General features: G+C 39.3%; 3 protein-coding genes across 6 annotated transcripts; 1 reads left to right on the top strand and 2 right to left on the bottom strand.

Annotated features, from left to right (window-relative positions):
• Positions 1 to 1,146: 1,146 nt before the first annotated feature.
• RB195_004119 (uncharacterized protein) lies at positions 1,147 to 3,703 on the bottom strand (the record flags this gene model as incomplete). Of its 2 annotated transcripts, XM_064179275.1 has the most annotated exons (8): positions 1,147 to 1,251; positions 1,309 to 1,404; positions 2,384 to 2,512; positions 2,612 to 2,698; positions 2,829 to 2,918; positions 3,000 to 3,053; positions 3,286 to 3,456; positions 3,626 to 3,703. In XM_064179275.1, the coding sequence occupies 8 exons, from the start codon at positions 3,701 to 3,703 to the stop codon at positions 1,147 to 1,149; spliced, it is 810 nt and encodes a 269-aa protein (XP_064033112.1). The 2 variants fall into 2 exon arrangements, with proteins under 2 accessions (XP_064033112.1, XP_064033113.1); XM_064179276.1 differs by lacking the exons at positions 2,829 to 2,918; positions 3,000 to 3,053.
• A 2,419-nt stretch (positions 3,704 to 6,122) lies between these two features.
• RB195_004118 (uncharacterized protein) lies at positions 6,123 to 12,013 on the bottom strand (the record flags this gene model as incomplete). The annotated part of the gene is made up of 8 exons (XM_064179258.1): positions 6,123 to 6,372; positions 6,438 to 6,522; positions 6,941 to 7,270; positions 8,277 to 8,329; positions 9,317 to 9,369; positions 9,577 to 9,657; positions 9,913 to 10,044; positions 11,930 to 12,013. The coding sequence occupies 8 exons, from the start codon at positions 12,011 to 12,013 to the stop codon at positions 6,123 to 6,125; spliced, it is 1,068 nt and encodes a 355-aa protein (XP_064033111.1).
• Positions 12,014 to 12,826: 813 nt separating this feature from the next.
• Positions 12,827 to 21,520, top strand: RB195_004117 (uncharacterized protein; the record flags this gene model as incomplete). Of its 3 annotated transcripts, none has more annotated exons than XM_064179239.1 (15): positions 12,827 to 12,969; positions 13,438 to 13,470; positions 13,525 to 13,618; positions 13,912 to 13,984; positions 15,429 to 15,506; positions 15,608 to 15,694; positions 16,608 to 16,725; positions 16,784 to 16,893; positions 16,957 to 17,068; positions 18,569 to 18,754; positions 18,813 to 18,910; positions 19,417 to 19,501; positions 19,679 to 19,731; positions 19,954 to 20,077; positions 21,400 to 21,520. In XM_064179239.1, the coding sequence occupies 15 exons, from the start codon at positions 12,827 to 12,829 to the stop codon at positions 21,518 to 21,520; spliced, it is 1,515 nt and encodes a 504-aa protein (XP_064033108.1). The 3 variants fall into 3 exon arrangements, with proteins under 3 accessions (XP_064033108.1, XP_064033109.1, XP_064033110.1); XM_064179240.1 differs by having other exon boundaries at positions 16,784 to 16,902; XM_064179238.1 differs by lacking the exon at positions 12,827 to 12,969 and having other exon boundaries at positions 13,424 to 13,470; positions 16,784 to 16,902.
• Between the last annotated feature and the right edge of the window lie 3,677 nt (positions 21,521 to 25,197).

The raw sequence follows: 25,197 nt of genomic DNA, 5'->3' as shown, positions 1-25,197 counted from the left end.
CAGGTTCCAGCAGTGGAAACCAGTTTCTTGAGGAACTTTTTGACGCCAACGGCTCACATTGTAACAGGAAAAATCACCGTTGAAAAAGAAAACACGAAAAAAAAAACACTCTTCTCGTTCAAGATTTATTTATTAAGAATTTTAAAATATATTGTAGAAGGATTAGAGAAGAGAGAGAGAGGCGGTACAATGTATACTTAGAATTCATACTATATTTTTTTTCCGAGATTTCCAGACATGCTAGGTCTCTGATCGTCTGGTGCTGATGGGTCGTGGAACGAAAATACGCATTAACAGGGGAAATTCTTCATTTAATTCTTGTCTCGCCAGTAATTACTAGTAAATTCCCAGTCGACCTTTCATTTTTCTTCTCCTTCTTCCCCATTCGACCTTACTTTTTTCGCTTCGGGAACCGTTAAAGGGAACCGATGTGGTCCGCCTACGCGCTGTGTAGCCTGACTGCGTCACGGTTCAGCTACGCGATTGGAATAGTTGGGTAATAGAAAATGAACGAGATCCGAGGAATATTTAACTTTTTATGTACACGATCTCCTAACGCTTACTCGTGATTAGAATGAGAGAATTTTTGGGAAATTTTATAAATGTTTGTTGTTGTAAATAAATATTGTATGGAGTATTCCGCTCAACTTTTGTAATTCCCTACAATTTTCCGTTATTATTTTCTAGTTGTTTTTCTGGAATCATCAAGTTTTGGTGTGCCTCCGTCACAACAGATATTTTCGGGATATTTCTGATCCATTGAATTTCCATCTCTGCATTTTCTGATCCATTGAATTTCCATCTCTGTATCTATTCATCTCACCTCATCAAAACTCAATTAATCAAATATATTCATTGCTTCGTACATCACTACTCATAGCAGAATTGCAAAAGTGGTGTGTGCTTCCAGAATGTTCGTTAGAGTCGGTAAAAATACAAATAAACAAACAAAACCAAAAAAAAAAACAAGCCATTCGAGTCTCAGCCGACTTGTTTTTTCTTTGCGTAAACATATCACGAGAAAAAAAAACCAGGAAGAGAAGCCGTTCATATTTTATCGACGAAGAGAGAAAAAAGAAGAAAAAAACTATCCATCCATAGCTTAACATCACTGTAATGTTCTAGAAAAAACGTTTTTTTTTTCTGTTACGTAACAAAATATAGCGCTAATAAAACTGCAGCAGTTGCTGATATTCTGCTGCTGACGTTCACAACCCTATCACGTCTTTGTAGAATTTCACTAAGTTCTTCCTGAAATCAGCCACGATCATTATTGATTGATGGATCGCGTTACTCAGGATGCTTCACCTTTGTGATCCCTTCGTCACCCCACATAAAACGATCGTTGCATTTATGATTACCACGACAACAGCATAGACGGCCTTTCTTCTCAACGTCATCCTCCTGTAATGCAATGTATGTTTATTGATCGCTGTCAGAATTACTGAGCTGGTATAGCGGAAATCGTAAGAGGCTCGGCTATGATGACTGTACGATGGATCGATGGATCGAAACTCCCTTAGTGCCAGCAACGGTCTTCATTCGTTCTTTTTTTTAACTCCGTACCACTTTATCCTTCATTTTTTTATCCTTCATCTAAGTTACTGTTAAGAAAGGGAGTAAAATTTGACAGATCTATTTTGATTTTTTTTTTGGAAAATGTACAAATATACGTGGTTTCAAAATAAAAAAGGGTTTACTGCTCGTTTTTCTCCGCTTTGTTCTCCCTTTGTTTTCTTTCTTGAATTGCTAACTCCTTGATAATTCTGAGCCCACTCCAATACTCCAATTGGGAAAAAAATTAAATTTTAGCTATTTTTAAATATTAGGACACTTAAAGTTGGACCCTTGTGACCCCGTGATCCACTTCCCGGTCCTAGTCGAGATCATGGATTGATTACAATTCGGATCGCGTTGTGTCCCCGGCGGCCTTCTGCCCTTCTTGCCGACAGTAATCAACTTTGAGGAATTTTCTTCTGGAAAAACCACACTACTCCTAACTTGATAGGGAAAATTTATGTTTTCTGCTTTTTATTTATTTTTATGTGTCAGTTCCTTGTTGTTGTTGATTTCTTACCCCAGATGCCTTATGTTAAAATAGGTGTATGTCAGATATTTCCTGTATTAGATGCCAAAAAGGTGCAGAACACCTCATAGAACAAAAATAATGTCAGTATTCCAGAAATGAGCCAGGCTTATTGAAAGAAGCACTGAAATCGCAATGTTCTCGCACGCAAACGCATTCCATGCATAGAAATTCAATGAATAATGCCTTCGGGAATCTATCATACTTCATATTCATAGATTTATTGCATTTGACATGCCCTTTGCCGGCAGAGCGTGAGGGCGATCCGAATTCGGGCCGAATTCGCCTCGGACTCACCTCAAAGTTGAAGTCAAGACACATCGATTGAGTCCCGTTGATCCATTCGGCACCCCATGTGATATCGGCGCACGTCGGTAGACTCACAAGGCGTTCCGTATCCATCCAATTTGTGTTGTTTTTAAATTTCTGAAAAAGGTAAACAAGGTATAAGGTAAATAAGTGCTTTTCTGTTCGGGAATCTCAATTATGTGATTGTTTAGCCGTTTGTGGATATCGTTCATTTACCGTATACTGATCCTTCGCGATATGATGAACGAGTGTTTTTCGTGATCGACAACCACGTTGAACCGATGTTAGTCCCACATCGATTTCCTGAAAAAGCAGGACGACAAAATGAAGATAACTATGTACTCGAATCCAATCCCAATTAGAAAAGTCGAGGAAAAAATTAAAAATCAAAGTTCTAAAAGTTCCAAAAGTTAAAATGTTCAATTTCGCCTACAGCTGACAAATATGCAAAACACCACGGATCCTCGCATGCTTTGAAGATTTTCAAATCCTCATTCGGTTCCTCGATGGTGTTCGCGCATTGCTAAAATTTTGTATGAGTCGATGGCATAGTATCGAATATGGATTTGTGATCAAAATAATCAGGAAGAATTCAGCAACGAACCTGACCTACTGCATATTTTGGAGCGATTGAGATGAATCCCAGATTGCATCCATCCTAAACTACTTTGATATTAATAAATAATCACAAATCATCTCTTTCAAAAATATTCATTCATATTCAGTATTTATTTTATATTAATTCTATTATTTTCACTTTCAACCTTCAAGATTTGCAATACTTATTTTTAAAAAAGTACTTTTTACCGAAATCCCTTCTGTGCTTATGCCATTCTACCCGTCTATTTTTACTTTTGTTCCGAAAAGAAACAAAAAAAAAGACGACTTACTGCTTCATTACAACAGCATACGGTATTGTTTCCGCGTAGGAAACATCCTGTGCTCTTCTTGTTCTTCAGTTGTTCCTGTCCAGCACAAAAACCTTCCTCGTCACAATCGAATCGACCGTCGGTTTTATTATGAAAACACCAACCCCAGATATCGTGACCACGGCACCAACCCTACAGTAAGACGAGGTTGTTGTAGTGACATTAGTTTTCTGGCATATAATACAAGTTTAGGGAAGAAAATCGTGGACGTTTGATGATTTTTTTCTTCTAGGACGTGATTTTATTCCAAGTGGGCGTGACCAGTTGTCAATTTTTCAAGTGGATTGCAGTGTTCACTCACTTTTTTGTCATCAACACAGTAACGACTTAGTACTGTAGTAAACGATGTAGTAATAATAAGCGCTAATAGTATGATCATCTGGAAAAAACCAAATTTCGTCCCGAATTCAACGACGATGTGAGCTTAACTGAATGGAGGATTACTGTAGGCGAATAGACTGAAACGAAAGTGACAATAGCACAAATGTAACTCCTGTAATTCACAAATAAAAAAAAAGAATTCGTAATTTTTATTTATTTATTTATTCGCATACACAGATAGTGCATCAAAAAGAGAAAGAAAAACACATTTGTCTATGTCAGGATAGCTAAGAAAAAGTCGGCAAACTCATTGTCAGTAGGGCCTGACGCAGTCCTTTCCGTGGCGGAAACGCATCAACATGTCGTTCTCCTACTCCAGAAAGTGAAGAGTCCTCTCAGGACATCTACTCCCCCAATCCAGAACGCTTTGAGAATTGGGACCCTTTGAGACGTAGCCGTCAAAAGACATTGATGACTTATCTCTACGTTGAAGATTTCAGAATTAAGAAAAGATTTTGAGATGAGGGGAACAAGCCAGGAACAACCAGCGAGCGCTCTTCATTTGGGAGAAATAGGAAGGCGGAAAGAGATAGAACTCTCTGTATTACTCAAAAGTTCCGTGAGAAACTTATAATTCGGATTGTCCAGATTTGTCATACTGCAATCCTTGAAATACACTTTAAACCTAAGGTAATTCTTCTTCTAGAATGTTCCTGAGTTCATAAACGGAAGAATCGTACTTCAGAAGTTTAAGTAAGGTCCACATAAGTAAGGGGTGGTAATTATAACACATTTTTTGACTTTGTACAAATAGTGTTTTGCTTCGACTAAAAGCGCTTGTCGTATACCACCTTGTAAGCGGTTCAACCGCAGCATCATAACAGTGGAATAGCGCACCTTCGCCGAAAAGTTCTTCATCACACGTACAGCAATTGAAAGCAATAGAAAATACGTTCCAGAGAGATGGAACAGAGAAAAGAGTTATCCATGTGATTTTCAGGAAATAAATACACCAGAAAAGTAGCAAAGCAACCAACACACAGAGAACTGATCCAAACATATTCCTCAAGGAAATCCCAGAAACGTTGTAACAATAGCACTTTTGTATAAAGAAATATTCATCGCAAAATTACTGGAAATTGATTGTTTTCTGGAGAAATTTTCCAAGATTTCGCAATACTGGATAGGATTCCATTCGATAGGATCAATTCGATGTCAAGGAATTCTCAGAAGATGTTTATGTTTGGAGAACAACTGAGTCAAAACTTCCTGAATTACTTTGATCCCTGCGCGAGTAGAATTCTTCTATAAGCTCGGCTATTGGTTACTACAAATCTGAGCTACATGAGATGTTTACGATTCCATTAAAAAGTGGTAAGAATGATCCCGATGATCGATTACGGAAGAATTACGGAATTACGGATTTGACTGAAATTCTGGGCGATTTTTCTAAGGACTTCACTTTGCCAATATTTTTTGAATATGAGTCTGAAAATAAGGTTTTCATACAAAAATTGCATTTCCTTAAAATCTAGACAATAAAGTATGTCCATAACAAGGTCTTCACATATTCTGTGGATGTAGTTTTTTTTTCTCGTAGGAAAATCGTACATGAAAAATGGCGAGAACACGTGCGTGTGCACCTCCTGGACGAAGTAATGTTGTGTGTTGGATGCTGGTGTGGTGTTTTCCCGAAACGCATCCGTACTGCATTCGTGATGCGACGAATGCATTTTCAATACATGTTTCTGTTTCCTCCATTTCAAGATATGATAGCGACTCGAATTCGAAGTTTGGTACGATAAATCGTTGCATGAATTGAAATACAACGCTGTTTTTGTTTACGAATTCCAACTGTCGTGACGAAGAATTGTGCCCAACGAGTATAAGGAAAGAGCAAATGAACCAATCCAAGAACTTTCTACATGACTAAATTGAAAAATTCTTCAAACTTCAGCCTGAGTTTGATAAATAGAGCAAGGTAAAGTATGAAGTATTTAGGAACAATGAGTATTGATTATGAAGTTGGCCCTGTGGTGTTCTGATTAATGTTTCGGAGTCATTACCGTAGCTTCATCTTTATTTTACAGTACTCCCAACAATTGCGAACCTTTGAGAATATTAAAGTTTGGTAACCTCATGCGTTTGTTGTTGGTCCTAAGTGGAGTGGAGACACAAATAAATAAGTTTCACAAATCACATAACACGATTCATATTCTAGCTTGAATCTTCCAGAATCTATCTCACAATTGTTTTTTTTTTTTCTCTGGAAAATTCACAACAACCAAACTTCTGCGAACAGTAGAATCACAGAAAAATTCATTGATATTCGCATAAAAATTGCACAAATAGAAACCAATAAAAGTGTTAGCCTAGCTCTTCGATTCCATTAAAGGTCGCATAGATTACCGTTTTAAAATAGTTTTCTCTTCATGATGATTTAACTTGGCGACTATGTGCTTTATGAAAATTAGTAGTTATGCGTTCTGTTTCGATTGCTGGCCTTGCCATGGATCCGATGCATAGGATCGTGGTTGGGTGGGTGCTTTATTCTGTGATGACGGGTTTGGAGGAGCTATGGTAGATTGAGGATTAGTTCCAGGCTGCGTAGGCGATTGTTTAACGCTCTTACGGCCTCTTTTCATATATCGAACCGTTAGAATTAAGAGAAATACGAGAGCCAACTGTACAGCGATTAGACAGCACATGATGATCACATAGAGCACGCTGAAATAGGTTAAAATTTTTAGTTAGGATAATGTCATGGCATATTTAAAAAAAAAAACCCTCACGTATTAGGAGTTTTCTCCTTGTGGAGTTTACGTACAACTGTTTCACCGCCAGTCTTCTTTAGCTGATCGGCTGAATGTGTTGTTTCTGCAAGAAAAAAAAAACTACTTTTAATCCAATTATCCTCATCTCGTAATCTTTTCATTCATTTACTGCTGGCTTCAGTGACAGAACTCAAAACGACTGTTTCTAAACGATCTGTCAAAAATTCTACGCACTCTAGGTTGCGGCCCCTGTGTGTGTATTAGACGAATCCATCGTACGTATCAACGTAGCAGAACCTTCCCTCAACTAAGTTTTAATTTTTTTTAATGTTTATAACGACAAGTACAATCGAATTGATTCAACGTATGGGACCATGGAAAAGATTGCGTGTATTCGTGAAATTTTTCCACTTTTTCGTTAATTTCCGGTTACGGAAAGTAAAATTAGCTTTTTTTTCCACCAAACTGCGATTGTATTTCGAAAACATTTTCTTTCTTGAAACTTAATGAGAAAAAGATACCGTATTCGTAGCGTGATTGTTGATCACTTGGAGTGTTCAAGTCTCCAACAGAATCTTGAGGAGAAGTCTCTTCAAGAAATGGAGCTGTAGTAGCTTCCGTGGTCGTTTCAGTTGTACCCATGATTATTTTTGTGGTCCTTCTCGTAGTTGTTGTTGTTGTAGGTCTCCTTGTAGATGTTGTTGTAGGTCTCCTTGTAGATGTTGTTGTAGGTCTCCTTGTAGATGTTGTTGTAGTTCTCCTTGCAGGGGAGGTTCTCTTGTAGGTTGCAGGTCTTCTTGCAGTTGTTTTTGCAGATTTTCTTGTAGTTGTATACTTAGGCTTAGTTACGCCTAAATGAGCTTATCATAAAACGTCTACTTTTTTCACAGGCGGCGAGTTATGAAATTTTCGATGTTTGGATTGTCTCACGGACAATGTAGAATTCGTGGCTGTGGATATCGAGTATGAGCGTAGCAGCGCGCAATTCACTCTACTCGTCCTGGAAAACAGCCTTAGTTCTTCTGCGGTGCGTTAGAACGCGCCACCTTTGCACTCGTTAATCAATGAAGTTTCCTCATGAGGCCTATTCAAGTAAAACCGATGGATAGACTGCTGAGGGAACAGGAGCGAGTACAAAGGTGGTGACTCGTAGAAACTAAGGCTATTTCACACGTCGTTTTTTAGGAGGTTTTGTATTTTAGAATCCTCGATACGTGTTATAAACAATCGAAGCTGAAGTAGTTATCGGTGAATGATGTTCTCATCTGACAGTAAAATCGTTTTGACATAATTATAATACAGTGAAGCCTTTATAGTAGAGCCAGACCGAAGTGAAGCTTAGCGTGAGCTGCTGCGCTAAATGCGACGCGAAAAAAGAGAAGAAAAATCCAGGCGGGAATGTCGCTACCTACATCGCCCCGCATCGGTGAAAAATGTACCTCTGTTATTTGCTATTGTTATCAAATTAAAATTTGCAATGTATTTGCTTCTGCAAAAATTGGCTAGGTCCTGTAGCAAAGTGCAGCTGCTCCCAGTTTACGTCAGAAAAAAAACCCAAATAGTATTGGATAACAAGATTGAAAAGAAGAAATCAGCGATGGTACTCGTCCCATCGTATTTATCTGCCCTAGGACATATTTATTATATACGGGCTCAAGTCTTTTCGGCCAGGCTCTACTATCGCTTGGGAGAATCGACTCCAAACAATGTCATTCATGCTGTTTTTGCCTTTCACTGTCTTGTTTTATTTTTCTTGATTCTAATTAATTTATATCTGGTTCTTTTGTTAGACCATGTTCTCAGTGTTGGTAAAAGGTTTGTAAATTGTTTGGCTGTCAATACTACTAGCAGGCTAACCTTTTTTTGTGGTTGTATATTTGAGCGATGAAAGAACGCAGTCAACAGCAGATCTGAATTGTTCAAGATAAATTTTCTCAAATTTTAAAAGTGCAAGTTAGAAATAACAGAGAAAGTTGAACAGACATGACACCACCGGATCAACCTATCCACAATTCGCGCTACCATGCTGTACAGGTCAGAGACTTGGACAACACCGTCGACGGTGATGGAGGAGGCAAAAATCGTCTCAAACTCATTGTGGTGGGACCCAATCGAACGGGAGTTCGCTATTCATTAGCACAGCGGGTGCTGCTAACTTGCTGACCCTTCGTGATTTCACACTGATTACTACGTGGCTGGACCTTGCATCGAAATCCAAGGAAAAATTTGATGAGTGACTCGCTCGAGTGAAATGTTCTGGCAGGAACGACCGTGCCGCAGGTATGGAAATCCCCGTAAAGTCACGAACGTGACTGAGGAAGATGTGCGCTGGAAGTTCGAATGCTACAAACGCCAATGTTGTCGACCTGGGATTCCACGAAAGATCAGATATCTGAAGGGTTCTAGAAGTTGCGTGGTGATCGCAAGAAGATCATTCTCAGGCCATCTACCTCATCGCATACGATTTCGAGTTCGTTAAGAAAATGGTGCGAACGTTGGAGATCAGCGAAAAGAGCAAGCGATACGTTACAGTTATTCTGACTTCACAGATTTTGAAGAAGGTGACGACGTCGGAAAGTCAGCCATAGTACAGATCATGGAAGAAATTAATCTTTGTTTCACATTTATTATCAACAATTTGCCGTAACTCTCACGACTTATTGGCTATTTCCTTTTCAACACTGCAACCATTTCACAATTAGAGATCTACGCACGAAGTGTTTCTCGAATTTTTCCTAACTTTTGACAAACACTAAAGATTTTTGAGTACTCGAGCATCCAAGGAAATACTCGGATCTCATTTTCCGGTCAAAACAATCATGGATGTGATAACATCACATAGAAACAGTACGCCATGTCTGTGTTCTGTTATTTTTTTTTACAAATAAATAACTCACTTCTCCTTTGGGTTGGCGAATTTTCCATTGTTTTTATGTTTCTGTAGTGTTTTCTAAAGAACTGAACTTATGGCTAGAAATAGTGAACTGCAAAATAACCGTAAAATCGAGCGTTACTCTCCGAGAACCAAGTTAAAATCAATTTTTCGATTTTTATTGTATTGAAAAACATTGAGATCAGATGAGTTTCCACGCTCTAACATCAAACACAAAAGACCGTTCACGATTATTTTACGATAAATTTAAAAAGCGTCAATAACCTGAATCCAGTTCTTGTCGTACAACAAATCCTTCCCTCTTCTGCATGCAAGATTATTGGTCATCATTTTACAGAGAGGTTCCTTGAACGATAAAATTATCGAAAGTACAAGCGATGGAGGCACAAAAATCAGCAAAGGATCAGCAAAGAATCAGCAAGAACTCAGTCATGCATGAACCAATGACCCAAATCTAGTAATCCCTCATCATTTTTTTTTGTGGTTTTTGTGCCTCCATCAACTTCATGGTTGATGATTGTAAGGGAAAGGAATCGATGGAAACGATGCTATGATCGCCTATGTACGTCAGCAGTTATCCTCTCACACCTCAGCACTCACCTTTTGTGATGGATTCGCCAGATAACCTGATAAGGGCGAAAGAGCTTTGTTTCCTTGGCACACAGTGTGTCCCGAATTCCACGATAACAAATAAGTAACTGTTGCTTGAACCTTCACACCATCATCAGAAAGCTAAAAGGAGATGCGGTTGAGTCATATAAAAGAAGCTGGTTCTCTTATGGATTCTGCATTGTTAATTTCCAAGGGAAACGTGGATGAATCCTCTTTTTTTTGGCTTAAAGAGATTTGATGTGAGATAGTAATTTGAGGAATAAGTCGTGAGCGTTTTTTTAGTGAAAAATGAAATGAAAATGAATATGTGAAAAATACACAGAGGAAATAAAAGTGTTCACAAATTGCAAGGCATTCGCTATAGAACTTATCACTCTGCAAGAAGGCAAAATTTTAGCTAATTAATTTCCTTTTCTTCGAATCATCATCGAATTCGAATTAAATCGACTGAACAAGACAAAAAATTTCCGACACCAATCGATTTACTCATCTAATCGATAAGACCGCTGAAGCTGTGATTGGTGCTATGTATAGGGAATGAACTTGAAACCACTACTCGTCTACGTGATCGAGCTCAAAAATAGAGAGCTATGACCTCAAAACTGGTCAAACCTCAGGTTGAGTAGGTTTAGAAAAAAATTCTTTTTCGTCATTTTTTTCAAGGTTTTTTTTCGTGAAAGCGAGAAAAACCACTGCAAATTAGTCAATATATTCCTTCTTTCTGAACTTTACGTTATTAATTGGCGATATTAGTTCTTACTAATGCTGTCACTAAGAGTTTGGAAATATCATGGAACATCTCATCTCATCCTGCGATGTTTTACTACAGAAAATCATTTGCTAATCGTTCAATGCTCTCGTCGAAGTGTTGTGCCTCTCGAAGAGTCAAATCACAACAGCTTGAGAATTGTTGAGGTCAACTCCATTTGTGGTGGATGCAGAGTGCAGCCGTGTAAGAATCACACGCATACTATATGCTTAACTCTACCAGAGCAACTTTTTCCTTGTACAATTGTTAAAATAACTAGGAAACATGTGATACAACTGATAATGACTTTCATTTCCACCGAAATGACGGAATCCTATCGGTTGCAAATGTTTTACAGTAGTTAGAAAGGTACTAAGTAGTAATCAAGTGCAACTGCGTAAGGCATTGCGCTCGAAATGGCGTCGTGAAGCTAGCGCTTGAAGCGGGACCCTCGCCTGCTGCAATCAAAGTGCAGTGATAAGTGTAGGTCCTACATGGAGCGCAGCCGCTTTCGCATTAGCACCAAGCTCTACGTTGTTTTTACTCAATTATACTACTGTTTTTTATATATTCGTCTTTGCTCAACAACGGCAGGAAAAGTTTTGTTCACTCGCTCTCTGTGCGGAACGACCGGAGAAGTTTTGCGCAGAGACCAAAATGGGGACATTGATTTGTGATGTGTTCTACGCCTTTGATAAGCATTGATTGTGAATGGGAAATCAATGGGGAATGAAAAAATAACTGGTGAAATTAGCCAATTCTATTACAATCGTATTTCCCTGCTACGGTGCGATATGGTGGCCTGGTAAAAGATGGTAAAAGACGGACGGTACAAACCGTGAAATTTTGATTTTTGGACAATTACATAGATGATTACGCTCAAAGAGGTGCAATATTTACTTCTTTTTTTTCAAATCTTTCTCATAAGCATTGTATATGAATGAGAAATGATATAAGACACTGCTATGCTCGAGTCGAAACGGTTTGTAGTCGGTGTAGTTGCGTATGCGGTCAAGGCGTCGCGATTGGAATCGATGTGGGAGCATCGCTAAGTGCATTCGGACTTCTTCACGGATGAGGGTCCCCTCTCGATTCTAAGCGCTACGCTCCACCACGCCGCGCTGGGCGCAGCTGCTGACGCGGACGCAACCGTACCAAGTTCATAGTTTTGTACCAACGCATACAACACATAAACTATCCGTAATCGACTCACTACCGCTTTATGGATAGCAAAGGTGTGAATATAATTAAACTTACCCCTTTCGGGATAGTTGATATAATGTGCCAAGCGTCGCATTCCGTTACTAATGCAAGAACGAAGATAATCGAACATTTCAACATCACCACCTTATGGAGTCATGCCACCGCAAGCAATAAACCATTCCACTAATGTCAGCTGCGATAGAACCTTTCAGATATTTCCTTTGATAATGATTTCGAAAATTTACGTACTCACTCAATGATAGGAGCTAAACAGAAAGATAAGGAAAATGGGAAAATATAGTTGGGGCAGGGGAGGGCACTCAACCGCGCTATTATTTCTGGAAGATCTGTCCTCTTTTTCTTATCTTTATCCCCTAGTGGCTTCGGCCTACGTTCTTACGTCAGAGATCCCCAAAGAATAATGCTTAAGTTTTAGGGCTCCGACTAACTTAGTTATTTACTTCCAGAAACAAGCGTGCGATCGAGTGCACCACCCAACTACACTTCTATCCTTAAAATGCTTAATGACTAAGTGGAAGGAAAGTACCTCATTACTTAAGGATGCAGAAAAATGTAATCGTAGTGATTTCTATGTTCAGATTTGCGGATTCCACTGCATGACTTCAGATGAGACAGCTTTGGACAGCGACTGGGACTGAACTGATCCCACGAGATTCGTCCCAAGTGGGCTTCACATTTACATTCGAATCCTAAATGTTCATTTAAAGGATGCTAAATTACTAGAATTTCGTTCTATCAAAGTAAAAGTTCACCTATGGGAGGCTATGAGTTACTTACTGTCTTGTCTCCGAAGAAGAGAGCCTTAAAGCATGTTGATCCAGAAGTCAGAGTTACTCGATCTCGTGCTCTGCCTCAGAACGTCGTCATAGAAAAAAAAACCAAAAAAAAAAGAAAAAAAAAAACTCCATATAACGTAGTCAAAATCTCTCAATGCTGTGTGCCGTTCTCAAGTATCTCTGGCGTCTTCATTGCGGGACGCTCGCCTGGCGACGTGCAGCGGCCACGCCGCGAATGAGCGTCCCGCAACGAAGACGCTTCAAGAGCTCGCCAGAACAACGCTGCTTGGATATCAGGTAATTTTTATTTTACTTTACATTATTTCTGATGTCAAAACTCTTCTCGAGGTCTGTACCTTTACACAGATGAAGATTCCGGGCGGATCTACAACTCGTTTTTCTGAGAACTCATTTTTCTGGCCACGCCTTTTCCTGTTTGCACCTCATCAGTCGATAATTTGCGTAGCCATGGATAACTTGTTGTCGTCATGAAGCCGGAGAATGATTTCTTATCGGTTATATCCCCTATCAGTGTGCAAATTTGCGTGCGAAGTCCGAATGAGGATTGCAGAAGTTACCAACTGCATTCCTTGCAGCGTTACCGTTGATCGATTGGGCCAGAGATTTCCCCGTGGTAAGGTTGTAAATGCGCTGCAATTTGATCTATTAGTATTAAATATGCGAATCCAATATAAATTCAATTTCATTACGTAAGATAAGGTGAGGTTTTTTTCCATTTTTCCGCAGACATATGAACCGCTTTAGGTACGATCCTCAGGTCTGTGAACATTTTCAAAGGTAGATCAACTCTTTTGATTTCCTGTAATTTTGTTCTATTTGGTGTGGTTACAGAATGTCTGGAGAAATCTTCGTCTGGTTCCCAATACTGCCTTCTTCTCAGTGTTTGCTGTGCCCGCTCCCTGCTAGCAGTGAGCATCTTGAGATGGTAAGTACTTTTCCCAAACTCTATTCCTAGCAGCCATATATGGCACAGATCATCTGCAGAATTTTAGAAATTTCATTCCAATAGTATTGCAAAGGAATTTGATATTTGTGGGGATTTCTCGGTAAAAATGTTTTAAAATGCTCTCGAACATCAGTAATCTTGTCGTTTCTGGTAGCACTGACAGTCGGGTTGATCAGTTCTCCAATCCCTTTTTTCTATTCTACAAACGCTGTCAATCCTTAGATTTTTTTCTGCATAATCCGATTCACGTGTTCTTATAATGGAATTTCAAGGAAACTATGCGACATACCTCTTCATGGAAATCTGACGAGAGCAGTGTCGACTCAAGCGGCCCCACCGCAGATGGTTCGTAATTTCCTTGATATCTACGTTCTTATCGAATTTATCTACGTTCACTATGTTGGGCTTCTAAATCATCTTTACGTTTTCCCTAATTCTATATGATTTCCGCTTGGTTTTGGTGGATTTGTATTTTTCGATAAATTCCACTTCTTTTATAGTAGGGTCAAAACGACAGAAAGCACAGTGGAATTACGTAAACGGCTTCTCTCAAGGCGGTGCGGAGGGGCGTAGCGGGTAATAGCGCACTGGGACCCTTGTTGGCACCATCCATCGCTGCAGTATACGAAGGTCCCACCTCGGTTCCAACTGCTGCCTCCACGGCACCGTTTGGAGCACGTACGCAAATGCACCGTGCTTCATCTCGTTATGACCCGACTACAACTATAAGAACGTTGATGTGTCCTTCTCTGTCACGTACGTTTTAGCTGGAAATGTGGTGTTTTTCTTCTAAAAATTACCAATTTCAGTAACCTGTATCATTGCCGGGTGTCGACATATGCGTTAGTTGCTCTCCTTACATGACTTTTGTCTCTTAACGAGGATAATTAATAGACTTTGTCGCCTGAACATCACTGTGACAGTGGGGTGAAAATAGGTATTGATACTGCGTGGGGTGCCATAATCATGTGAGTAATCGAGTCTTCTTCAAAACATTAATATTTTAAAACTGGGCGCATTTCTTTGTGGCTCCATTTTCAAATTCGACAGCTGAAGTTTACAAATTCTTTTTCCTTGCTTAATTAGTTTTTTTTTTTGCGAATTTTCGTCACTTATTTCGCAACTTTTGCATGTATGCAATTAAAAGGATAAAGTCAATTACTTATCAATCCTCTCGGGATGCGCCTACGTTTTCTTCCCTGTAGTTTGATGAGATTTTGAAACGCGTGTTGGCTCATACAATGACTTGCGGGCGCTAGCCGATGTGTTAAGTCAGTGTTTCTATCTTCCCAGACAATTCTCGCTCCCGTTTATGGATCCCAGAAGAATGAAAGGCTTGGTTGGCACTAGGACGATTTTGAACCATCGACCTTGCGGCATCAGCGCCGCATTTTTCTACTGCGCTACAACAGCCCTGTGTGCAATTCACCTTTTAAAATGAAACTCATTCAAATTAATGGGGAAAGGCAGTTGCGAGATAATAAACTCGATAGCCTCCACCCATTTCTACATCAACCAACCTGTTGCAATTGTTTTTTTTTTGGCGATCTAAGTTATTTTATTTATTCATTTATTGAGTTATACCTCTTCTATTCATAACATCTTTATGTTCTTTCCTAGTCAATAATTATCATTTTTTACTGCAGAAGATCTGTGTAGACCTACTTTTGAGGAATATTTCTTACAACTACATTAGCTACTTATTAAGGTTCATGGAATTGTCATTAATGTATAGAGTGTGTGCTTATGACGAAAACTTTCTCTTCAATTTTTTAGAAATTCGTTCCAGAATCTGTTTCAACAGCTAAGACATGTAGCAGCAGTCATCGACATAGAGTTTCTGGCTATAAAGATTATACAAATTCAGGTGATTTTACGCTGAATTATCTACTATCACTCTTTTCATTCTTTTATGTTGTACTTCTACACTATGGTTTCTTTAGTGGATCTGGTTTTTTCCTATACTAGGTGAAATGACTGAGAATAGAGTTTCGTCATCTACAGTACACTATGGAACAGTGATCAATTCACGATATCGCAGAGGACACTATAACTGTAAGCTTTCGTTTGCCAAGAAAAAAATCCATATGTTCGCCGCCCTACGGTGAAAGGCTAGTGTTTTGTTTTACTCGTAAATTGAAATTGTGCACTGCTTACCCGACACTTCTCACTCCACTTCGAAGTAGCTCTGTTGAGGAAGTTTTGTTATAGGAAGGTGTTTGGTTTTTTTTTTTTCTTTATGATCAGTCTATTGTGACATAATTTATTGTCAAATTATGATCACGCCAGAACTTTCTCATTGACTTTTTCAATCGATGCATCAGTACAGTAGGGTTAAAACGACATGAAGCGCGTACGCAATTGCATACGCGGCTTCTCTCGAGGCACTTCGGTGGAGCGTAGCGGTTAGGAGCGTGGTGAAACCCTTGCTGGCACCACCCTTCGCTGCAGTTTGCGACAGTCCCACCTCGATTGCAACGGCTCCTTCCACCGCGCTGTTCCGAGCGTGTAAGCAAATGCACGGCAACTACACTCGTGATTCATGTCGTTTTGACCCGACTATGCGCCTCACGCTCGACACAGCTGTGTTGCTGCTGTGGTGCGATGACGCAGGTGACTGTAACCATGCTCCGATCCTTTAAATTCACAGCTACATACGAAGTAGTGAAATAAGAAATTGTCTAGATGCACTACATTGCAAATCTCACCACTTAATGTGTTGGAACATTTGATAACTGATCAAACATGGAGCAATTTGGTTTAGCCACATTTAGTTTCGCCGTTTTGTTTATTATCTTGTTTTTTTTTCACCACTTTAGTAACTAACAGCGTTCTCTGCTGCGCAGCAATCTACAGGTTGTTTAAAATCCATCATGACATTACTGTCCCATCGTGATGTCGTCAGATGAACTTACCTTGTTGTCGTTTTCGTTTCTCATTTTGCATGTTTAGATGATAAAGATTCTAGCGTACGATCATAGTCGTCGATCAAGACATCGAAACAATGACGTAGAGGTGTATCGTATACAACAGCAACCAGCACAATATGACAACTTAATGCATCCCCATTCAGTTAACGGATTGCTGTACGCGGTAACAGCATTTTTGTACAGTATGGTCGTGTGCTCCATATAACAGTTGCAGAAGACAGCATTCATGGTCCGGTAGTAATGTGTCACTGGGCTCCAATCGGTCGCGGTCGTCTACGAAACGTGATCATAGGTCGTCAGGAAGCAATAGGCATGGCGATGATAGTGAGAGTAGTTAGTTCTCTTTTTTCGTTGGAAGTTGAATTTTTCGTAGAGTCGTTGCTCTAGCTCATCTACACCCAAGTGCCTCATTTTCCGTGCACTCGAAGCTTGAAGAGTTTGATGACAATAGTGAGAACAATGTAACGTATGTGGCGGCTGGCACAGCTCCTGTATCTCAGTAAGTATATTTTTTCTTTTTTCCCCACTCCAGAATGTCACAAAAACGAGTTCGATCGTGCCTATAACCTTGCGATGACGATACATTGACGTAAGACCATGTTTTTTTCGGTATTGCATATGTGGTAAGGTGTGATTCGGAGTTGTAGCAGACATTACGGACGATAGCGCACTGCCCGTACATCTCGCTCTCCGGGGAAGTAGCCACACAAGATGCGGGTATTGGCGCTACCATAATTGTGACATTGTTTTCGATTCTGTCTGGTCGTGCCGTTTTTATCTTGACATTCATCAATATTTCCAAAAAAGAGATAGATGAAAAGAAATGTTGTGATCTTGCTGCTCTAACACTGAGAAGTATAGGTGCTTACTTCAAATCTTTTTTTTATGGACTAATGCACCGCGTGCGGTGTTTCACGCGTACGATTTTGTTCTTGATAGGTATTGATTGTTGGTGAAGAAGCCAAGAATGCTCCGCCCGCAAACGACACTCATGAAAAGTAAATTCTCGCAAATTTTCGTTGTCTTCTTCAATGACTTCGAAGTTTGACGGCACCTATACGTTTCTCAAAAATCACTACTGCTTTTCGTTGTTGTACAGAGACAGCCGAAAGATACTATGGACATAAATATTGATCGAAATCATTTTGCTGTTGACGAAGACTGTCTATGAATTTTTATTTCAAAATTCTTACAAGCTTAAAGAGATCTCATCAAACTGAATTTATTTAACATTTTCATGTTTTATTTGAGCTTATTTCTTAATTTCGTTTATGAAGTTGTTCAGTATTGTTCTACTTTCACACCGCCGTGTACGTTTTTACGAAAATGCAATCACTTAGATTTCGTTCCATACTCAGAGATACACAGATGCCGAAACAATTTTTCGGTAACAAGGCCGCTGCTATAGTTCATAAGGCTACACAATCGTTCTAAAGTGCCTTTTCAGCTAAGGGAATAGGTGATGATCGGAAAGAGATGGTTTTGTAGGGGTAGAAGTTCCAAGCAGTGGAAATATGTAATGTCAGTGATGTGCTGCCTTCTAATTAGCTGTGTAATGACAACTAAGCTGCACTGCCCTGGTACTTAAAACAACAGTTGAAGATGGTGCTGGAGCATTCCTGACATTCTTATCGACAGAACGGCTTTGTTCTTGTTACGAGAATGAATTTTTCTACACAAATTTCTGCGTTTGTCGACATTCTTCAAGTTCTTCGCCATCTAGTTGGGTTTTTGGAAAATAAAACGCGAAGAATTGTGAATCCATTAAACGGGCGGATTCAACTCACTGCCACTTTCTCATAGTTTTGATCTCTTTATATTAGTAGAGCCTTTTTTGTGTCAGTAGGTTGAAACTGGCCTATTTTTTTTTGCTAATAAATTGAACTCCGAAGCAAAACAAAAACAAAAGAGTACAAAAATTAAAAAATACTGGATTCATTGAACTGGCTGAGTGGTGTTAAACAACGCGTACAGTAGTATTTTAGTAGATGTGGTTTAGATTTCGTGGCAGTTCATGCGGTGCCGCATCCAGCGTTCACTCGACTGCAGTGCCGATCACCACCTATGCGGCACCGGTGATGTCTGCAAGTGTAGGGCCGCTGCCAGCCTATCCAGCTGCTCTGAATCTGCCAATCGAACAATGTGATCTGCGGCATTTCGATCAGGGAATGCCTTTAGTGGGCAGGTGAATTGGTTCTGGATATTCTCACTGTTTTTTTTTTCGTAAATTTTCTTTTTCCTAGTGCGGACGAGCTATCTTCGTCGTCACAATCAATATTCAATCAGAAAACCACATCGTCAGCTAGGCGAAATAAAGATGCGGCAGTTCTAGGGAAGAAAGGTTTGCTTGAGATTTTTGTGATGGATTTACAGGGAAGTGATGCCGAGCTCTGATTTTGGTATAGTTTTGTGGTGCGAACGCGCGTGTAACACGGCACTTTTTTTTCGAGTGAGAGAGAGTGAGGGCGTGCCTCGTCAAACGTTAACGAAATCTTTGCCTACATATTGTATTCATAACTCTATTAGTTACAGATAAGTGCTTTTCCGTAATTGTGGTGTTTGTTTCGTAAACAATAGTAGTTAAGCAGGAGTCAGTTCCAATTTCGAGTTATTTCGTCACATTTTTTTTTATTTCTTATAAGCTCCGCCAGTGTTTTAATTTGCTTTTTACTTCTCGGATTCTTCACGGTGTTTTCTTTTTCTTGTCCGTATGAAAAAGAAATCATTTCTTGCAGGATGTCACGTACAGGAGTGCGCTTATCGCATTCGTTTGCTAAGAATCTCCAATCTTGATAGTTGTTCATTGATAATTTGTTTTATATATAAATACATTTTTACAAATATCAGATATGCAAAATTTCGGCGCTCATCAACTTTGCAATTCTTCGCACTCTTCGGCGGCATACTTCCGACATCAGCTGGAAAACGATCGGTTGGCTGTGCTGTTTTGTGTTGTGTTTTGCTTTGAACCTTCAATTATGTGCTAATAGCACATTCTTTGCAGCGCATTTCGCGCATTCAAGCCAATGACAAGTTCTGTATCTCTTGTTTTTCGGTTTTCCTTGCTATCGTGGCGTTTTTCGATCTTTTTTCGAGCAGTTCGTTTCAGCACTGCGTTAACGTTGTTAAGCATGATCTCAGCACTGCAGCAACGACAAGCGGGTGAGTTCATCCTCTGAACCTGGAACTTATTTCTTTCTGTTTATCTAATGACTAAAGTAGTGGTTCAAATTCTCTATATTTTTGTAGGATCGCGGAAGTGTTTTTCGTTGTCTTTTGCAGATTTTCTGCAAAAGTGCTCTAAAATCTGCTTTTAAATAGTCCATTTGACTGAACATCATAGCGTAAAAACACTTTGATCATTGTTTTACGTTGTATTTCCAGCTGGAATCGGCAGATACTTACCAGATTTGGACGGGAAGGAAAACGAAGGAGTCGAGTTGTCGCCAGCACAACAACAAGAACTGCAACAGCTCACCGCTGCACAAATTGCTGGCTTATTAGGAACGTGAGTCCAGATCTGAATCTTTCTCTTTTGTTTTCTCTTCGGAAGCATCTACAAGTGAACTGATATTCTTTTACAATAGTTACCACTGTCTCTGGAAGGAGAAATCAAAGTTATTCGAAGGACTTACTTCATAAGCTCCAACTATGTTTCTATTCTTTTTTTTCTGTATTTGTGTGTGGTAAGTCATCTGTCGGAGTTCATTTCTAGTAAATGTCACACTAATTTAAGAAAAGAATAATATGATCAACAACAGCAGCCACTGTCTAAATAAAATTCATGGTTTTCAAATTTGCTAAATATTTTGTCGCACTGTTCCTTGCGATGCTTTCAGATAAAATTTGTGATTGTCTTCTAGCTTAATCTCTTCCTCACTTTTTAAAATTGTTATGTTTTTTTTTTTTTAATTTCTGGTTTACTGATTTTCGTACTGACACTGCTTTACTAGAGGAGGACCTACGTATTGTGCAATTAGTAATACAATTAGTTACAATTTTCACAGCTTAATGCGCGACCTCTTTTGTCCTCGTACGTAGAAAACGACACTATTTGTTTATTGTTCCTTCCCTAAGCACTATTGACATTCCATGGTGCTCATGTGTAACCTAGCACACGTTAAAATTGAGCCATTAGAAATCTTGACTAAAACAACCCATTTCACTACCTTCTATCATGGATAATCCTCATCCTTCTATAGGCTATTCCTGAGATAAGGCCTAGAGCTGAAAGCAGAGTTAAATTGGAGTTACATTGATTGATGTCTGTATTTTGAAGTCGTTGTACTAGAGGGGACTTAAAGGGTTCGTGTAACAGGGTAGCAAGTCAGCTGTTTGTTGTTTGCATTCCTACCTTTCGGGCTATGCCAGCGATCGGTTAAGTAATTAAGGCATCAATTTTTTTTTGATGGCTTTGTAACTTTTAGTGCGCTTATTTTAATATAATTTTGGGATTGTTTGATACGTGTATCACTTCTCAGTCATTCGACAAATTAAAAATATTATTTTACATTGACGTGGTTTAATAAGTTCGGTTAATCTGCTTAGGAAGCAGTTCCAGTGTCTCAGCTGAAAACTGGTTCAAGACAAAGTGTTGGCATGCGCCGTTTCTGTTAGAGGATTGTCGCAAAATTGCTCATTTGGCTTCTTTGCAAGGCATATAATAATCTATATTTGGTTTTTTACGCCACAGGGGCTAGATCCTCATCTTTACTAGAGATGAACGGAAGGAAAACAATGCAGTACAATTACGTAAATGACTAGCCTTCACCTACTTTGATGCGCTATTCTATTACAACACTTAAAATGCAAAGAATGTGTTAATTGTAGCGCAAATGATGTGGAGAATGCACAGAGATCACAACATAAACAGGAAGTAATCCCGTTAATTTTACCGAAGAGATATGAATGTGAAGTCTTGCTCGAAGCTTGTGACGTCAGATGGCATTAACTGGTTAACTCTATTATCGACGAAGTTTCCTGACGATATTTTGCTGTTGACGATTATGCACTAATGCGAGTCAGCCGCATTCTGATATATTGAATAAATTAGGAGATTGAATTTGAAATCAGTGTAGAATTCTTTTTAAAGCGACGAAATGCGCTTAAAATAAAGAAATTTACATTAATAATGGACAAAATGATGGGATGAGCGATAACCATTTTCTGCATTTGTATGATTGTTTTGGTAATGTGGGCACGATTCTTGTCCCACACTGGGCTCATTTACTAGCTAGTTCAATTCGTATTTTTTTATGTAGTAAAAAATAATAATATCGCAATATTTCCGATGTTTATGAACGTTCCAGAATGTTCGCATTGGACTTTCAGTTCAGTGCTTTCAATTCGGTGCGGTTGTTGCATGTTGCAGGGGATGTTTTGCGAGATGTTTGGTGTTTTTTGCACATTTTGCAATAAATTTTGCTCAGATTACTGAGACGGCTCAATAATGCACAGTGAAAATTATGTTTTGTTTTGAGATATGCGCCTATTAAGTACAAACTGAAGGAAGAATGTGATTGTCAAGCTGTAGCGGGACTCGTACCACACAAACGTTTATGGTAGATTCGTTGCCGACTAACACAGAACAGATGAGGGATGGATCATGGTGATTGGGGATTTTTCATCGAACTGTAGTATTCTTCCGTCCGCAATCCAACACAGTGCACCTACATCCTGTGATTTTTTTCGGTATCTTTCGGCTAGATTTGTAGCGGTAGAAACGCACTGTCTCACACAGACGCATGTTTTTCCTCGCAAACAATCGAATGCGCGAATCTTCTGTTGTATTCCAGCTTTCTATGTTTTATTAATGACAGTCCCTGACTGATAAGATCGTTTTCATGCAAAACACGGATAGTCTCATTGAATGGATATATTCTGCAAATGTTTGGCATTCTCTTTGTGTGGAGCAGGCTTCCTATTTCTTTAAGATTTATGTGGCTTTGTATTGTGGACCTCTTTACTCACATGGAAGACTCAATAACCGTCTTGATTGTACCAGTAATGTCCTAGTTGATGTAATCTTACATGGAAAAAATGCTATAGAATATTACATACAAATTAAGAAAACTTGGAGCGAAAAATGAAAGAAAGGATTTTTCCAACGTCGATAATCCAACTTGAAAAATCGATAACTCGTCGCATCAGTGGTTAGTCTGAGTCCATGCGATTTTACAACAAATGGTTCTCGCTTCCTCATCCATCTACTTAGATGCACCAATCGCAGGTTGATAACTGCTGGAAACTGGAGGTTCCATGCCTAGTTTCTTGTGGAGTATCTGGTAGTTGAACGCTGTAAACACAAATCATTTACAGTGTATGATATAAGAACACAGTATAAAAATTACTTCGGGAAAACAGACGAAAGTTTGTTTTTTTCCCTAATTTTTGCTTCACGCATAAGATTTAGTCAGATCGAAAGCAGTTAATTTTAATTAATTAATTAGTAATAATAATTAGTAATTCTTGTTCCGCAAAACATAGTTTGGAAGAACTGTGTAAATGTGTAAAACCAGCTTGTGTACTGTTATCTGAATGTACGATTAAACTAGTGTGTCAAGCTTTTCTTGGGTCTGAGGCAAAAAAAAGAAGAAAATAATCGTAATTATTGCCTACTGAAGTAATATTGCAGCCAATATAATCTAAAGGAAACTTTCCCGTGAATTCTGCTCTAGAGAGTGCTGCCTGAAATCGTTGAGGAACCTTATTCTTGAATCGTGAGCCATAATATCTTTGTTCCAGTTCAAATAAGCCGGTGAAGATGTCAGTTCAGAGGAGTAACGCTATCCGAAGCACACAGCTATATTTTGGAACAAAATCCCGGCCAGGATCCCGTGAATTTTCTGATTAGTTCCCCCTTATTGGTTGAGAATCGCAGTTCCCGTCCGCCTAACGAAAGCCACTGGGGATCGAGTAGATCGGAATGCGGCACTCGTCAACAGTGCGACTGACCGAATGGGTGTGAGGCGCGCAGGACCGGTCCGAACAGCAGAAAGCAGCAGCAACAGTGTAGCGAGCTGCGCTGTTGGCGGGGGATCCCTCCCGGCAACCCGTTTAGCTGTGTGACGCCCCGTCCCTCTGCATATCATGCAGGGGCTTTCCGCACGCCCTTCTCATCCCGTTGATCCCTCCGTCAGGCCTAGGCCACCGTTTTAATTGTTGCTTACTTGCTTTAGTATCTTTTTAAAATTCTTTCCTAAACGTATAGTTGTTTGGTCTTCGAACGTTTTTGCTTGAGAAGATGCGAGATAAATGAAATGTCGAGCGTCTGCGGCAATTTCCATATCTTGTGGATATCTTTTTGAGAAGAATGTCATGCATGGCTGCTGAGAGCATTTAATTATTCGAATATTTGCTGATAAGTAGAACTACAATTGGCCTGCACCAGCTATGATTTTTGCTCAGCTATAATTTTTAGAGCATATTCGGGGTTGTATAAAAATTTATAAAAATTAATAAAAATGTATTAGTGGCTATATGAATCCAAGCCTCATTAATAACGTAGTTGTGATTCTCATATGTCTTTCTTTCAAATTCCTGTAGAAGTTCAAATTCAAGTTTCAAGTTCCTCTATAATCCTTAGCAGCTCACCAAAGAAGACTATTCGAAAAAGTTTCAAGTTTTCAAGACATCTGGACCGATAATTTTTCATCTGAGAGATGTCATTGCTTAGCGTTCCACTTCTCCAGTGAAAAAGGATCGCATGTGCGATGTAAATGACCTGTCAGAGCAGTCTGTTCCACTCTGCTGCTGGTTCTAGGGTTAGCTTTTTTGTGTAGATTAGCCTACATCCTCCTGTTTATCGCTTCGGTGTTTTCTGGAGCTTCCGGAATCCAGACGGAAAATGAAAATGCAGATTCTTGCAGCTGAACAAAAAAAGTGAAATACGATAGTAATCTCGTTGGGAATGAGATTCCACTTTTAATGTGGGTATAATAATGAAATTAGGGCAAAATACTTGAACTTTTTAGCTCAATGCGCATACTCGCTCTTTTATTCGGAACGGATATCCATGAAAAAAATCTCCTTCAGTCTCCCTTGAAAATCCTTTGAGTTCTTCGTCTAAGCAAGCACTTCAGCGAATGGGGAAATATCGCGCCAGATTTAGTTCCAAATCCCACCGAACAGAAAGAGGAATGATGTAAAAGTTGCAATTCCTCTTGATCTTTTATCTCTAGTTAGAGAAATTTTTTTCAGAGGAGTGTTGCACTCAAGAATATTGCCGAATGTTCGGTAATTCAAACGAATTCAATTTAATGTTGAATGCTCGAATAAGCGAATATTTTGTAGAGAAGGGATATGGGAACGAACATAAAATAGGATTTCGAACGGAGTAAGATGTAATATAGTAAGATCCAATGGATTTTCGGAACATTTCCATAAGAAATCTACCCGAATGTCCAATTCCAAGAAGTGTTTGAAAAACATTCTATTCATTCAGCATTTTATTCGAAAGAAATATGTATGTATGTCAGTCTTTCGATCTTCATATATGCTGATTTTGACGTTGGGCGCGCTAATACTCAATTTTCAATCCATTCAGACGTCATTTGTTTTATAGAGGCACCAACAGTTACTGCGAAAATGGATAAGCACACTTTTTTTTTTGACTTGCAGTGATTGCTG

The sequence above is a fragment of the Necator americanus genome, chromosome I (genome assembly GCF_031761385.1).
Source record: "Necator americanus strain Aroian chromosome I, whole genome shotgun sequence".
Taxonomy (NCBI): Eukaryota; Metazoa; Nematoda; class Chromadorea; order Rhabditida; family Ancylostomatidae; genus Necator; species Necator americanus.
This window is presented reverse-complemented; position numbering and strand designations above follow the sequence as displayed.